General features: G+C 46.9%; 1 protein-coding gene across 1 annotated transcript in view; it reads left to right on the forward strand.

Annotated features, from left to right (window-relative positions):
• Positions 1 to 7,810: 7,810 nt before the first annotated feature.
• Positions 7,811 to 14,108, forward strand: part of Cidea (cell death inducing DFFA like effector a) — a 25,029-nt gene continuing 18,731 nt past the window's right edge. Inside the window, exon 1 of the mRNA XM_008834698.3 lies at positions 7,811 to 7,986. Within this exon, the coding sequence (XP_008832920.2) occupies positions 7,949 to 7,986 (38 nt within the window). The 5' untranslated portion in view covers positions 7,811 to 7,948. The remainder of the gene's footprint in view (positions 7,987 to 14,108) is intronic.

Consider the following 14,108-nt stretch of genomic DNA (forward strand, 5'->3'; position numbering starts at 1 on the left):
TCCTCTACTTGGAAGGAAAATAAAAACCCAGCCCAGTAACAGCAACAACCAGAGCAGTGCCAGGCCACACGGAGGCAGCACCCAGGGTTATTAATAGCACAGAGCACTGCCTGAGGTGCCTGGATAAACCCTCCTTCCAACACAGCCGGGGACATCTCAGTGCTAGCATATTGCTGCTGAGTCATGTGAGCCCTTTAGGAAAGGGGGCCACAGCCTTCATTAGATGTATGTGATCTTGAACCCCAAAATGTTACAGGTCCCTGCAAAGGGCCCTATTAAAATATCATAATCCATGTAACGGTTCAATATTGAGTTTTGATTTTGTTTTGTGTTTTTGGTTTAATTTCGTATTTTTATGGTACTGAGCATGGAACCCAGAGCCTCACACCTGCTAGGCAAGCGCACCACCACTAAACTGTATCCCGAGCCCCAATATTAAGTTTTAATGCAAGCCATACAAGAAGTTACAAAGAGGGTCTGGAGAGATGGCTCAGCAGTTAAGAGCACTGAGGACCTGGTGGTTCCCAGTACCCACATGGCAGCTAACAACATCCTTAACTCCAGTTCCAAGGCATCTGCCACCTCTTCTGGCCTCCATGGGCAAAACACTCATACACATAAAGTAAAAATAAAATCTTTTTTTTTTTTTAAGTTACAAAGACACTAATATCCATTTTAGAGTCTGAAGGCACTTTTGCTTTCAATCCAGTTGGAGAAACAGCTGTCTAGACCAAGGATTCCTTGCACAAGTGTCCTGAACACCCCAGCCTCCTGTAGCCCTGCTTACTCAAACTTACCACCAGGGTTTACACTCAAGTGGGGTAGAGGGAAGTGACCTTCCTCACATTCCTCACAATGTGACTGGCCGCAGGCAGACTAGGATAACCTAGTCTAGGCAGAGTAGCCTAGCAAGTGCAGGCTGCCACTCAAGTCCAGCTCTCTCCACACCTGACAGTGCGGTCCCCCGTTCCTGTGTTCATTCTATAGATAGGGAACTAGGGCTTTTGATTGGCATTCCAGAGAAAAATTGTGTCTTGCTTTCCTGCAAAGTCCCTCCCACACCACCAGCTCATCCGACATGGGACTTAAAGTATGATTGGCCAATACTCCATCCACAGCCTAATTGCCACACCTAACCAATTCATCGACCCATGGGAAAGTATACCTTTCACCTGACCTTGAACCTGCTCCTCAATCACAGAGAAACACTTCAAATTTTTGCTGTCCTGTCCTCTTGATCACAACTTCCTGTGTATGCTGTGCCTTGGTCTGAGAGACCAAATGAGCCTCCCTGAAGATGCAAATGACAAGGCCAGGCCACCTAGCCACCCCAGCTTTGTTTTCCATGCCTGCTGGCTGGTTTTTCCTGCAGTCTCCCAGAAAACTGTGTATAGTTATGCCATTAACATCTTCTGTGGAGCTTTAGAACAAGTCTGTGTCTCCCAGATGCACCTGATCTTCAATGTTATGTTAAATTAAGCCAGGTAAGGGCCAGAGAGATGGCTCAGCAGTTAAGAGCACTTGCTACTCTTGCAGAGGATCTGGGTTTGGTTCCCACCATCCACATGGTAGCTCACAATCATCTGTAATTTCAGTTCCAGGGGATCTGACACCCTCTTCAGGCTCCTCAGGCACCAGGCACACATGTAGTATACATACATACATACATACATACATACATACATACATACATGGAGGCAAAACACTCATAAAATAAAAAATTTTAAATCTTTTTTAAAAAGGCAAGTCAGGTGGCTGGAGAGATGGCTCAGCAGTTAAGAGCACTCAGTGGCTGCTCTTGCAGAGGACCTAGGTTTGATTTCCAGCACCCACATAGCGGCTAACAACCATCCATAACTCCAGTTCCAGGGGATCCAACACCCTCTTCTGGCCTCCCTGGGCATTGTACAACACATGTGTACTTATATACATGCAGGCAATATGCTCATACACATAAAAATAAAATTTAAAAGCGATAAATAATCAGGCGTGGTGGCACACACCTTTAATCCCAACACTCAGGAGGCAGAGGCAGGCAGATCTCTGTGAGTTCAAGGCCAGCCTGGTCTACATAGTGAGTTCCAGGCCAGCTGGGGCTATAGGGAGACCTTGTCTCAAAAAGGCAAAAAAAAAAAAAAAAGATAAAATATTCTTAAAAGATAAGCCATGTACACTGAAGCCAGGATGGTCATTTTTGTCCTAGGCCATAAATACACCCTTCTTTCTGCTCTGAATTGTAGAGACGCAGGTGGTTTTGCTGCTGCCCAGGCCCACACTTCTATCAGTAAACACCCAAATACCTCTGCACCATCCAAGATCTGTCTGCCTCTTTTTCAGTCTCACAGTACCTTAGAGCCACTCCAGTCAGTCTAGAACATGTGTCCATGTTCCCAGGTCCCTCTGTCCAAGAGGAAGTACCACACACACACCAAAAGATACGTACAAAGATGGTTTTTGCAACTTTGCCTTATTCATACCATCAGCTGTTCCCACAATAGGAATAATATCATCAACAGCAACAACAATAATAATGCCTCGATGTGAATAAATCCCACAGTGAGGAGCTAGCAGCCAGGCACAGAAAGGAATGTCTTATATGATTTGATTTATATGAAGCTAAAGAATATGTAACTATGCACGGTGACATGTGTCTGTAATCCCAGCTTTGGAGAGGCTGAGATAGGAGACGCATAAATTCAAGGCCAGCCTGGACAACTTAATGAAACCCTCTTTTTAAAAATAAGTAGGGGGCAGGGCTGGAGAGATCAGCAGTTAAGAATACTTGCTGCTCTTACAGGAGACCCAAGTTCAGCTTCCAACCATCTGTAACTCCAATTCCAGGGGGATTTGATGCCTCTGGCCTCTGGGACACATCTTTAGTCATGTGCACACACTGTCACACATGCACACAACTGAAATAAATCTTTTTTAAATTTTTTAATTATTTGTATTTATGTGTATGAGTGTATTGCCTGCATGTATGTAAGAGTACTTGTGTTGTGCAATGCCAGTGGAGGGCATTGGATCTCTTAGAACTGGAGTTATGGACAGTTGTTAGCCACCATGTGGGTGCTGGGAACTGAACCTGGGTCCTCTGCAAGAGCAGCCAGTGCTCTTAACCACTGAGCCATCTCTCTAGCCCAGAAATAAATCCTTTTTAAGGAAAAAGAAAAAAATGTAAACAATACACAAAACAAAGATGGGTGTAGAGGCACATGCCCATAGTCCCAGTGACTAGGGAGGCTAAGGCAGGATTACTTGAGCCTGGGAGTACAAAGCCAATTTGAACAACATAGGGAGACCCTACCTCCAAAAGAGAGCATTCAAAACAAATCATTGTGATTATGTCTTCTCCTATGAACACAGGGATTTGGTACTACCTAGAAGAGACAAGATTTGCCTAGTAAGTCCTGCAAATATTCTTTGCCATAATATGTTTATAAAAATAAAATTTCTGGGCTGGAGAGTTGGGTCAGAGGTTAAGAGCACTGACTGCTCCTTCAGAGGACCCATGTTTGATTCCCAGCACCCACATCGTGCCTAACAACCACCTATAATTCCAGTTCCAGTAGACATTGCACAACACAGGTACACTTATACACATGCAGGCAAGACACTCATATATATAAAATAAAAATAAATTTAAAAAATAAAATTTCTGAGCTGTATCACATAGATCTGTGTGTTCTACCATGTATATATTATTCTGCAATATAGTTGGGTTTTTTAAATATTTTCATTTTATGTATGAGTGTTTGCCTGCATGTATGTAAGTGCACCATGTACTTGCCTAGTGCCCAAGGAGGCCAGAAGAGGATGTTGGATCCCCTTAAACTGGAGTTACAAATGGTTATGGACCACCATGTGGGGTTGAACCCAGGTTGCAAGAGCAGCCAGTGTCTTAACCACTGAATCAGCTCTCTGGCCCCATTTTTTAAATGTCCACCAGTGCATTCCATAAATAAAACCAATTAGAATTTTTATTGGGGTAAAAGCCCTCTAGTACAGACTCCTGGGCCAACCTCCTAGACCACAGGCCAGGCAGAGAAGAACTGAGAATGAATTGAGAAATAACTAGTATGACAGTCAGTAAAGGTTTGCTGAGGGGAATAGCAATCATTTACACTGTAATATGATACCTATATAGAACTGTTTTCCAAATAGCAAGGTGGCAGGCAATATGGAAGTAGGAGTATGGCAAATATTAGAACAGACTGAAATTATCTTCCTGGTGCTGCTGCTGAGGAAGCCCTAGTTCTATGTTCAACAGCATTTGAGTTCATCTCTTTCCAGAGCTTATCTTCCTAAGCACTATAACATGGCCTACCGTTTACTAGTGTTGGACTATCGACATTGTATTCAAAGCATCATCTCACTTGACCCTAACTGTAACTCACCAAGAATGAGAAGGAATACATATCATCAGGGATTATGATGTTTATAATGTCATTTTTATTACCATACATTAATTGCGCAAAATAGTGTGTTTCATTGTGACATTTTCATACACGCATGAAATTTGTATTTTGATTATTTCATCCTCATCATAAATGATTAGAAATAAAGAATGGGGCTGGGCGTGGTGGTGTATGCCTTTAATCTCAGCACTCAGGAAGCAGAGGTAGACGGATCTCTGTGAGTTCAAGGCCAGCCTGGTCTACATAGCAAGTTCCAGGCCAGCTGGGGCTAGAGGGAGACCCTGTCTCAAAAAAAAAAAAAAAAAAAAAAAAAAGGAAATGAATTCAAATAAAGAAAAAAAGCTTTCCTCTAGCCACAGAATTTAAAGGTATCAAGGTGGGAGTCAGACTCTGAATTTATTTTTATTATTCAGTCAGTTACCAAATACATGGAATTTCTCTGTGCCTCAGGTACCTATGTTCTTCATAACGCACCCACTAGGTGAAAAGTTACATGACCTTTACTTCCAGCAAGGACCTCTCCTGAACAGCAGGCCACACAGCCAGGGCCACCACCACTGCTTGCCAGGACAGACTTCAGCACAACCCCCACTCCAGTCCCAACGCACCCTCCTGTCCTCATCTGTCAGGGCATGGCTGTCTCTCCAGTCACCCACACTAAAAATACCAGGGACCTTTCAGTGGCTCCCCTTTGTTATCACATCCTTGAAATGCCCCCAGCTCTCCTGTCCACGCCCACTGCCAGCACCCGGCATGACCCTTGGCATCTTTTATTTGGACCTCCCCTACTCCTTCCAGACTCCTTGTCCCCACCCCACTGTCTTTCTCAAGTTCAGGTCTGAGCAGGTCACTCCCTCCTCTGCAGGATCTCCCTAGAGAGCAAGGCCAAGGTAGCCTCTCCACCCTGTGCCTCCGGCTCCCACGTGGCTGCCCTAACTGATCCCCACCTCTTTCCTAGGACCCACACCAACCTGCCCAGAACAGCTTTTCAGGCCACTGATGTCCCTCAGGGCTTCTACTCTGCATAAAAGTGCGCAGACCAGTCTTGCTGCCTCCGCAGCCTCCAGCTCCTTCCCCACGCCAACTCCCCACCCCCATCTCTTCCCCCACCTCTAGCTCCTTCACCCTTGTAACCACTCCCATGCCAGAGGACAGAATTCCTCACTTCCTTTTTACAGCTTGCATTCAGATATTACATGGCACTTCATTCATTCACCCATTTACTTACAAGTCTATCCTAAAGACCTTCGGAGTCAAAGACTCTCTAGGCCCCAGAGATTGCCTGATTGGTTACTGGTGTGTGAGAATCTCCCTGATCTTGACTGCTCCAGACTCTCTTACCCCCAAGCACATGAACAGGTGCCTCACAGTGAATCAGATCAGTTAGCTGGAATCATTAGGGAACTGCCTGTAGACTCTTAAATGCTACTAAGACATCTTTTTTTTTTTTTTTTAAAAAACAGGGTCTCCCTGTAGTCCCAGCTGGGATCCACCTGCCTCTGCCGCCTCAGTACTGGAATTAGAGGTATGTGCCATCACACCTGGCTAAGACATCATTTTTGTTCAGAGAATTCCTCGGTTATCCTTGGAAACTTTTTTTCATAGTTTTCATTGATTACTTTTGGTATTTGACAATCTCACACATATATAATGTATTCTGATTACTCTTGTTTCCCTGTCCTCTCTTCTCTCCTCATCCCTGTCAACCCCTCTCCTACCAATCTGTTCCCAGATTCATGTCTTTTGGGTTACTTTTGTGAACCATTTTAGTTTAACCAGGGCCAGCTGTGTGACCACTGGATCAGAACTATCCATTGGAGCTTGATGGGGTCAAAAGTGAAAGCAATCATTCTCCCTCTCCTTGGACCTATCAGTGGCATCTAGCTTAGCAGTGAGGGGGGTAGGGTAGGGCTCCTCCATCCATTGTGTGTGTGTGTGCGCGCGCGCGTGCGCACGCGGGTGTCCTGCCCTGTGCACATGGAGGCCACTAGGGGTGTGTTCTGCTCTGTCACTGCCACCTCATTCTGATTCAGGGTCTGTCACTGAACCTGAAGCTAAGCTGGTGGCCAGCAAGCCCTGAGCCACCTCTCCAGCCTTGAGAGGCCTTTTTTGTTGTTGTTGTTTTTAATGCAAGTTTAAGGATTTAATCTGAAGATGTTCAAATATATGAGAATGGCCAGGGCGCTGAACCTGATCTGGGCAGATGCTCATTGTTGTGTTCCTGCCATATGTCTGGTATCAGAATTTCTCTACAGTGAGACACTTTTGTAAAGGTGATCTGAGTTGATTGGTCCTATTTTCTTATCTCCCAGGTCTCTGTGTCTGTGGGAAGGGCAGCTAATGACCTCGGATGGCTTTGTCTAGCCAGTCCAGCCCCATAGGTCTGGGCAGGAAAGGCCCTTCAGTGAGCCTCCGGCTGGATGGTCACCAGAAGTTGCTTTTGACTTCTAAGTTCTGGCAGATCAGGTGAGGTTTGTAGGCACCAAAGACCTGAAAGGAGATGTTTTTGCTCTTTTGACATGGAATGAGGTAGAGGGTTGATGATCATGGGCTCCTGGTCCAGCCGTTGGCTGAAGGTGGGCAGAGAGGAGGTTCTAGCAACAGCCCTGTTCCAGAGAGCTAGAACTACCAGCAGGCCTGAGGGACCTCTACTTCAATATGTAGAGGAGCGCTCTAGTGAATCCCCACCCACTCCCTCCCTCTCCCAGGCATTGGCCAGCCCGTGCTACTGAGGGACTCACATGAGGTGTACACAAAAACCCCTCTTTGCTCTTTCCTTCCAACTCTCCCTAGTCTACATCAAATGAACGGTTCCTTCACTCCCTCCACTGGGACGCTCCTTCTTATGGTCCCCAAAGGCCGAGGTGCAGCAGTGAGTACTGCTCACCTACAGGGGGGCCTGGGCACCTCCGAGAATTCGAAAGGCTGTGTCCGCATGTCCATGACAGCCTCCTCCTCCACAGCTGGGCCGCTGCCCAGCCTGGAGTGGAACCCAGGACTCCAGCCCCGGGGACAGCAGGCGCGACACCCAGCTCGGTCCACCTGTGCTGTGCTGGGGTTCTAAATCAGTATCTGTGTATCTGTCTGTCTGTGTCCGTGTATGTTTGTGTGCGTATCTGTGTGTGTGTGTGTGTGTTCTGGTCTGTCTGTGTCTCTCTGTGTGTCTCTGTGCCTGGTCTCTATGAGTCCGTGTCTGTGTGACTGTGTGTCTATGTGTGTGTGTGTCCTGCCGGCACCCGTGATGTCACCAGTGCCAGACCTCCGGAGGAGCAAGACAAGCTGGCTAAGCGTCTACTGAGCCCCACCCCCAGTCAAATCCGGGGCTCCAGGACCCCTAGTATGGTTCTCCACAAGGAAGGGGCGTGGGCCAGGATCGGGGCGTAGGAGGCAGAACCCAGCTGGCTGGCGCAAAGCCTGTCGCCAAGGTCCTGGCGGGCCCGGGTCACGTCGCTGCTGGGCGGAGCCGGCAGAGCAAGGCTTTAATAGGCGCGGCGCAGGGACACGCGGCGCGCCGGTGGCCCCCAGCAACGATGGAGACTGCCAGGGACTACGCGGGAGCCCTCATCAGGCAAGTGCGGTTCGCGTCCCATGCCTCCCAGTCACCCACTCTCTTCCAGACCCCTGCGCCCGTCACCCTGCGCCCTTGTACTCCACTCTCCTCCAATCTCCCTGAGCTCCACGTACCCCATTTTCCTCCAGTCCCTTGCGCCCCGCGTTCCCCCCGTGCCCAGAGTCGCCACGTACCCCACTCTTTTCCAGTCCCCCTGCTCCCGGCGTCTCCCTGAACCTCGAGTCACCCTTCGCCCTAAGCACCCCACTCTAGCCTCCAGTCCCCCTGAGCCCATACTAACTCTTCGCTCCGTACCCCGGTCGCCTCCAGTCCCCGGGTTCCTCTACCCCAAGTTCTCGGGAGCCCTAGCTCCCCTTCGCTCTGGCATCCCCTTGGTCCCCAGTCCCCGAGGCCTCGGCCGCGGCCCCCTGCACCTGTGCACCCCGGGGCGGGTCCCCGTGCCCCCGGCATTCCCACTACTGAGTTTCCTCCTCCAGCCAGCCGCAGGTGCCTGGTGGGGCGCTCCAGAGGCGCGTGGGAGTCTGCGAAACAGGTGACAGCGGTGAAGGGGGATGGGGGGCGTGGCCGCGTCCCTTGCAACTCCTGCAGCCACAGGTGCAGATCAGACCCTGGGATCCCCAGAGTGTCGGTGGTGGGCAGCAAAGACAGGGCCGGGCCGAGGGGAGGGCCCAGGCTTAAGTCCTTTGCCGCTCCAGGCTTCTGGCTGGGGGCTGGGTTCAGAGACTCCTGGATCAGACCGGTTTGTGAGGGGCTGTTTGGAGTGAAGTTCCCAGTCAATCCAATGCCCAGGCTTCTGCTTCAAGGGGCCGCATCACTCCCCTTCGGTTTATCTCCATAAACTGATAGAAAAATCCAGTTCTTGGCAAAATCCTAGACATAGTGAGGCTGAGGGGTGTGTGTGAGAGACAGAGACTGAAAGAGACTGACAGGGAGGGTTTCACTATGGCCCAGCCTAGCTTAGAATCCCATGTAGTCCAGGCTGGTCTCAAACTCACAGTCCTACTGCCTCAGCTTCTTGAGTGCTAGGATTTCAGCCGTGCACCACCATACCCAGGTGCAAGGCAGCACCTTTAAAATGAACATTTAACAGGGAATATTTTTGGCTCTCTAAAGATGATGGAAATACTTAAACAAGGACAGAGAAGCTTTGCTGTGCTTTAAATTTAAAATGCAGGTTTTCACTGGGTGTGGTGCTGCAGGCCTTTAACCTGAGCACTCAGGAGGCAGGGGCAGGCAGATCTCTCTTAAGTTCGAGGCCAGCCTGGTCTACATGGTGAGTTCCAGGACAGCTGGGGCTACAGGGAGACCCTGTCTCAAAAAGACAAAAAAAAAAAAAAAAAAAAAAAAAAAAAAAAAAGCAGGTTTTCTGTGGTGATGGGTCCCCACTGTGTCTCTTGCATGGAAATGTGGTAGAAGGAGGATTCTGGTCACAAAACTAGGGCGCTCTAGGAGCTTGAGAGTCAGGGTCATAAAGGGAGCTGTGTGCCAGTTCTCAAGGTTCAAAACATAGCTACAAAATGGAAAGGGTGGCCTTTCTGGATGGTATCCTCTTTCTCTTCAAACAGCTTGACTATTGGGGGAAAGAAGTTTATAAAGACTCCAAAACAGCACTTCATTCTAGCTGACAGTGGCAAAGCTGCATGGCGGGAACTTTAGTGTTCAAATGGGAAGGGAAAGCAGGGTCCGCCTCACAGCACAAGAGTGGCTTACTTTTCACCAGGTTTTAATTCCACCTGCCACCAGGAAGCCCTTCCCCAGCAGCTTTGGAGGTTTCCTTCTGCCACTATCACAGCTGGATATGGCCCCTGCCTCTACTAACGCTTTCAAACTCCAGGACAGAGTCCTTGGTTCTTTCACGGTTTTCTTCCCTTTCTTCAAGCACCTGGTATCCCACAGCCCCATTCACAGATGGTGAGGACTGTGAACAGTTTGGAGTATATCTTTCTGATCCTTTTCCCAAAGAATATACAAACACACTCATTCTCAGGTGCCTGTGGAGCACTGAGGAGTGGGTGGGCTGAGGTTTAAGGATGATCAGAGCTCACTATTCAATCATCAGTTTGCCTCAGAGTAGGAGGAATTAAAGCCTCACATCTGACCATTGCAACAGTTGACTGAAATCCAAAATCTATCTGGGTGATGTCTCTATGGGGCCATGTGTGAGGTAGAAATGACTTGTTGACAAATCAAAACACAGTGGAATGTCTGGTCTCCTAGACACCCTCCTCCCAGTGTGGCTCCTAGGAACACATGCCTGATTGTTAGTGACAAACTGTTGCTTCAGTTTGCAGAAAAATCTACCTGCTTCCAGGCCAGCCTGCTGTAATCCTTTGGTGTCTACCTAATTCCAAAGCAAACTAGAAGAAAACAACCTATAAACACTTACTGAAGGAAGAAGATTTTTTTATTTCTTCCTCATCCTTCTTTAAAATCTGGTCCAGGCTAAAGAGCCAAAGGCAAGGTACTAAATTTGTTCACTGTGGCCTTGCTGCTTTTCTGTCACCTTTGAGTGAGCCTCAAGCCCAGCACAGTGTGCTGTAGCTGTCATTTATTAGTAAATAATTGCAGTTTACCAGGGAAATAGCTTAGTATACACTTTGTTAAAAAGTTAGATACTTGGACCAATGAGGATGTGGTTTGGTGGTAGAGCTTCTGACTGCCATTCAGTAAGCCCCGGACAGAGGTGGAGGAAAAGGGATACTTGAGGGCTAGAAAGATAGCTCAGTGGGTAAGAGCCCTGGGTGCCTCAGCATGAACCTGAGTTCAAATCCCAACACCCTCAGATAAAACCAAGGATAATCACAGGCACCTGGAACTCCAGCATTGTGGGAGGCAGAGACAAGAGGGTAGCTGGGGCTTGCTGGCCATCAGCCTAGCTCCAGGTTCAGTGAAAGACCCTGTCTCAAAGGAATAAGGCCGTGAGAATGATACAGCAAGATGCCCGACCTCCCCCTTTGGCCTTTGTGTGTGCTTACAGGTGCATGCACACATACCACACACACAAATTACAAATTCCTTTTCTTTAAAAAAAAATTATGGGACTGGGATGACTCAGCGGTTGGAAGCAATGGCTACTCTTGCAGAGGACCCAGGTTTGATTCCCAGCACCCACATGATGGCTAACGACCATCCATAGCTTCAGTTCCAGGGGCTCCAATGCCCTCTTCTGACCTCTGAGGACATTGCATGACACAGATGCAGTTATGTACATGCAGGCAATACATTCATACACATAAAATAAAAATAATAGCTAAAATATTAAAAATAAAGTAAAAAAAAAACTTTACATTAGCTGGAGTTACAGGGGATTGTGATAAAATAAAAATTATAACCAAAATATTAAAAATAAGTAAATAATGTAAAAAATTTATTTATTGGGGCTGGAGAGATGGCTCAGCAGTTAAGAACACTGGTTGTTCTTGCAGAAGACCCGGGTTCGAATTCCAGCACCCGCATGGCAGCTAACAACTGTCCGTAACTCCAGTTCAAGAGGATCTGACAGCCTCTTCTGTCCTCGGGCATTGCAGGACACGGGTGCACTGACCTACATACACGCAATACACTCATACACATAAAAATAATAAATAAAATATTTTAAAAAATAAAAAATAAGAACAGGCAAAGGCCAGGCAATACTTGTTGGGACTGCTGCGCAGGCATGTTCCAGCTGTGTGTGCCATGTATGAGGAGCCCTGTGGGGAGCTTGGCACAGCAGCCTCACTTGCTGATGCTCCTCTATCACTTGCCGTTGGGATGCACTGCCCTTGGACACTGCATAGTGCATCAATACCTCGCTAAGCCTAATGAACACTCCACCAGCTCTCTCTCACTCTTGCTCTTGCTCTCACTCTCTCTCTGGTGTTTGACGTCATCAGTCATCACCTTCCTTGAGGTTCTATCCCTCTGGGGTTCTTCTAACTCCTCTAATGTACAATCCTCCTTTTCTTTCTTTCCTTTTTGAAACAGTGTCTTGTTATGTAGACCAGGCTGGCCTTGAACTCACAGAGATCCACCTGCTTTGCATCCCAAAGGCTGGGATTAAGGGTGTATGCCACAGCAACCATCTTCGAGCCCTGAATAGCACATAACACTCACTAATGAGACCAGAGTACAACTGGTCTCTGTGTCCATGGCATCAACCTCCAAGGATTCAACAATTGAAAGAAAAAAAAAAAGTAAATGGTTGGTTGATTGACTGACTTCGTTTTAGGCAGAGGTTGTTTTTCTTGACTAGGGTGAGAGCACTTGCTGCCCAGGCATGAGGACCTGAGTTTGGATCCTGACACCTTTAGATAAAGTCAAGGGTGATCACAGGCACCTGGAACCCCAGCACTGAGGGAGGCAGGGTCAGGAGGATGGCTGCCCTTCTAAGACTAGGTTTCCCTTTGTAGCCCAGGCTGACCTGAAATTCGTGATCCTCCTACTTCTGCCCCCTAGATGCAGAGATTATAGGCCTGTGCCTCCAGACCTGGCTCTTGAAAATATCTATAATTTTCTGTTATATTTGTGAAAACTTTGTCTTGTCATGTCTCCCTAAGCAATATAGTAGAGCAACTATTTACATAGCATTTATATTGTGTTTGGTATAGTCAGTAATCTAGAGATGATTAAATATTCAGGAGGATGAATATAGTTTCTACAAACACTATGTATATCTTCTTATAGGGGCTTGAGTATCTGTGGATTGGGGGAAACTGGGGGTCCTGAAACATTTCCTGAGGCTACTAATTGCCAGCTGTATTTCTTTCCAAGACCTAGTCCTGGACCTGCCTTTGCCCCAGTACTTTCAGGGTAAACATTAGTCCACAGGGAGGCATAAGAAGAAAACTTATTTATGGACTGGGGACAGGGGCAGGTCGGGGATACCATGTGTAATGGTTAGTGATACAGTGGTAAAAGAATTCACAAAAGGCGCAAAAAGACAAAGAATTTATTGAAATAGACTATAAACAGGCAGTATGCAAGCTCCAGTATGGGCAAGAGGGGTTTGGAAGTCTTTCATGGTATTTGAAGAGGAAGTTACTTAGTCTCATCTTGTGGGCCATTTGTACAGGGTCCATCCACATCTAATGGGCATTTCACTAGCTTGTGCAGTAATATACTTTACAGCACAAGTTGTTTGCTTTTATCTTGAGACTGGCCATTCGTTCAGGCTCCTTGCATCAATTAGGGTTAAGCCCCTGATACCCATGTAAAACATTTAAGTCACTAAGGTTAGACTTCAAGGAGTTGTGGCTTTGTCGTTTAAGTGTGCAAATTTACTTTTATTTTTGACCTTTTTCCTCTACAGGGGGTACAATCATCTTAGTGCAGAAAAGTTCAGATGTGCTGTCAAGCTGTGACTTATTGCTTTATGTCACATATTTGATTAAGTTGGCAACTCCCTGCTTCCCTCAGTGAAGAATACAAAGGCTACACTGTTTTCCCCTCATCCAGGAGATCTAACATTTCACAATTTCCAAGAACATTCTATGAGGTCTGATTTCTATGATTGTTTTGATTTCCCCCCAAACAACCCACTTCCTTAAATACCCTGTTTCCTTATTATTTTTCCTTTTAGTGAGTTACTTCCCTTCCTGTTTCATAGAACTGTCTGGACCTGTTTTCCAAGGAATGGGAAAAAGGAACACCTGTTCTTCACCTGTTTCACTATAGGAAAAGGCAGAATTCTGAGACTTCTTGGTGGCCCTGCTGTTTTGCTTTTTGGGAACTGAACCCAGGGCCTTGAACTCTGCTACTAAGCCACATCCTCAACTCTTCAGGAATCCTGTTTTAACCTTGACAAATTTCCATACTGAGGAGTATGGAAATGGTGACTGTTTTCAGCATTGTGCCAGTGGCTAGCAATGTAAAGCATTCTGTCTTTCCCGTGGGCCAGAGCAAGTAGGATGAACTCACAGCCTGTTCCTTAACACAGTGCCCTGTTCTTCAGCTGCTTGGCCCGGTTGCTCATTTAGTTGAAGCAGTCAATACTCAGACATGTTTGTTAAATGGGCTTTCTATGCATAAAAGTTCATTTAACCCTTTCTTATGTTATGATAGTCTTGATTTTGTATATATAATAAATATATAATATATAATAAGTATATTATATACTGTGTGTGTTTTAAGATGGGGGC

The sequence above is a fragment of the Nannospalax galili genome, unplaced genomic scaffold, assembly GCF_000622305.1.
Source record: "Nannospalax galili isolate Female #2095 unplaced genomic scaffold, S.galili_v1.0 scaffold155, whole genome shotgun sequence".
Lineage (NCBI taxonomy): Eukaryota > Metazoa > Chordata > Mammalia > Rodentia > Spalacidae > Nannospalax > Nannospalax galili.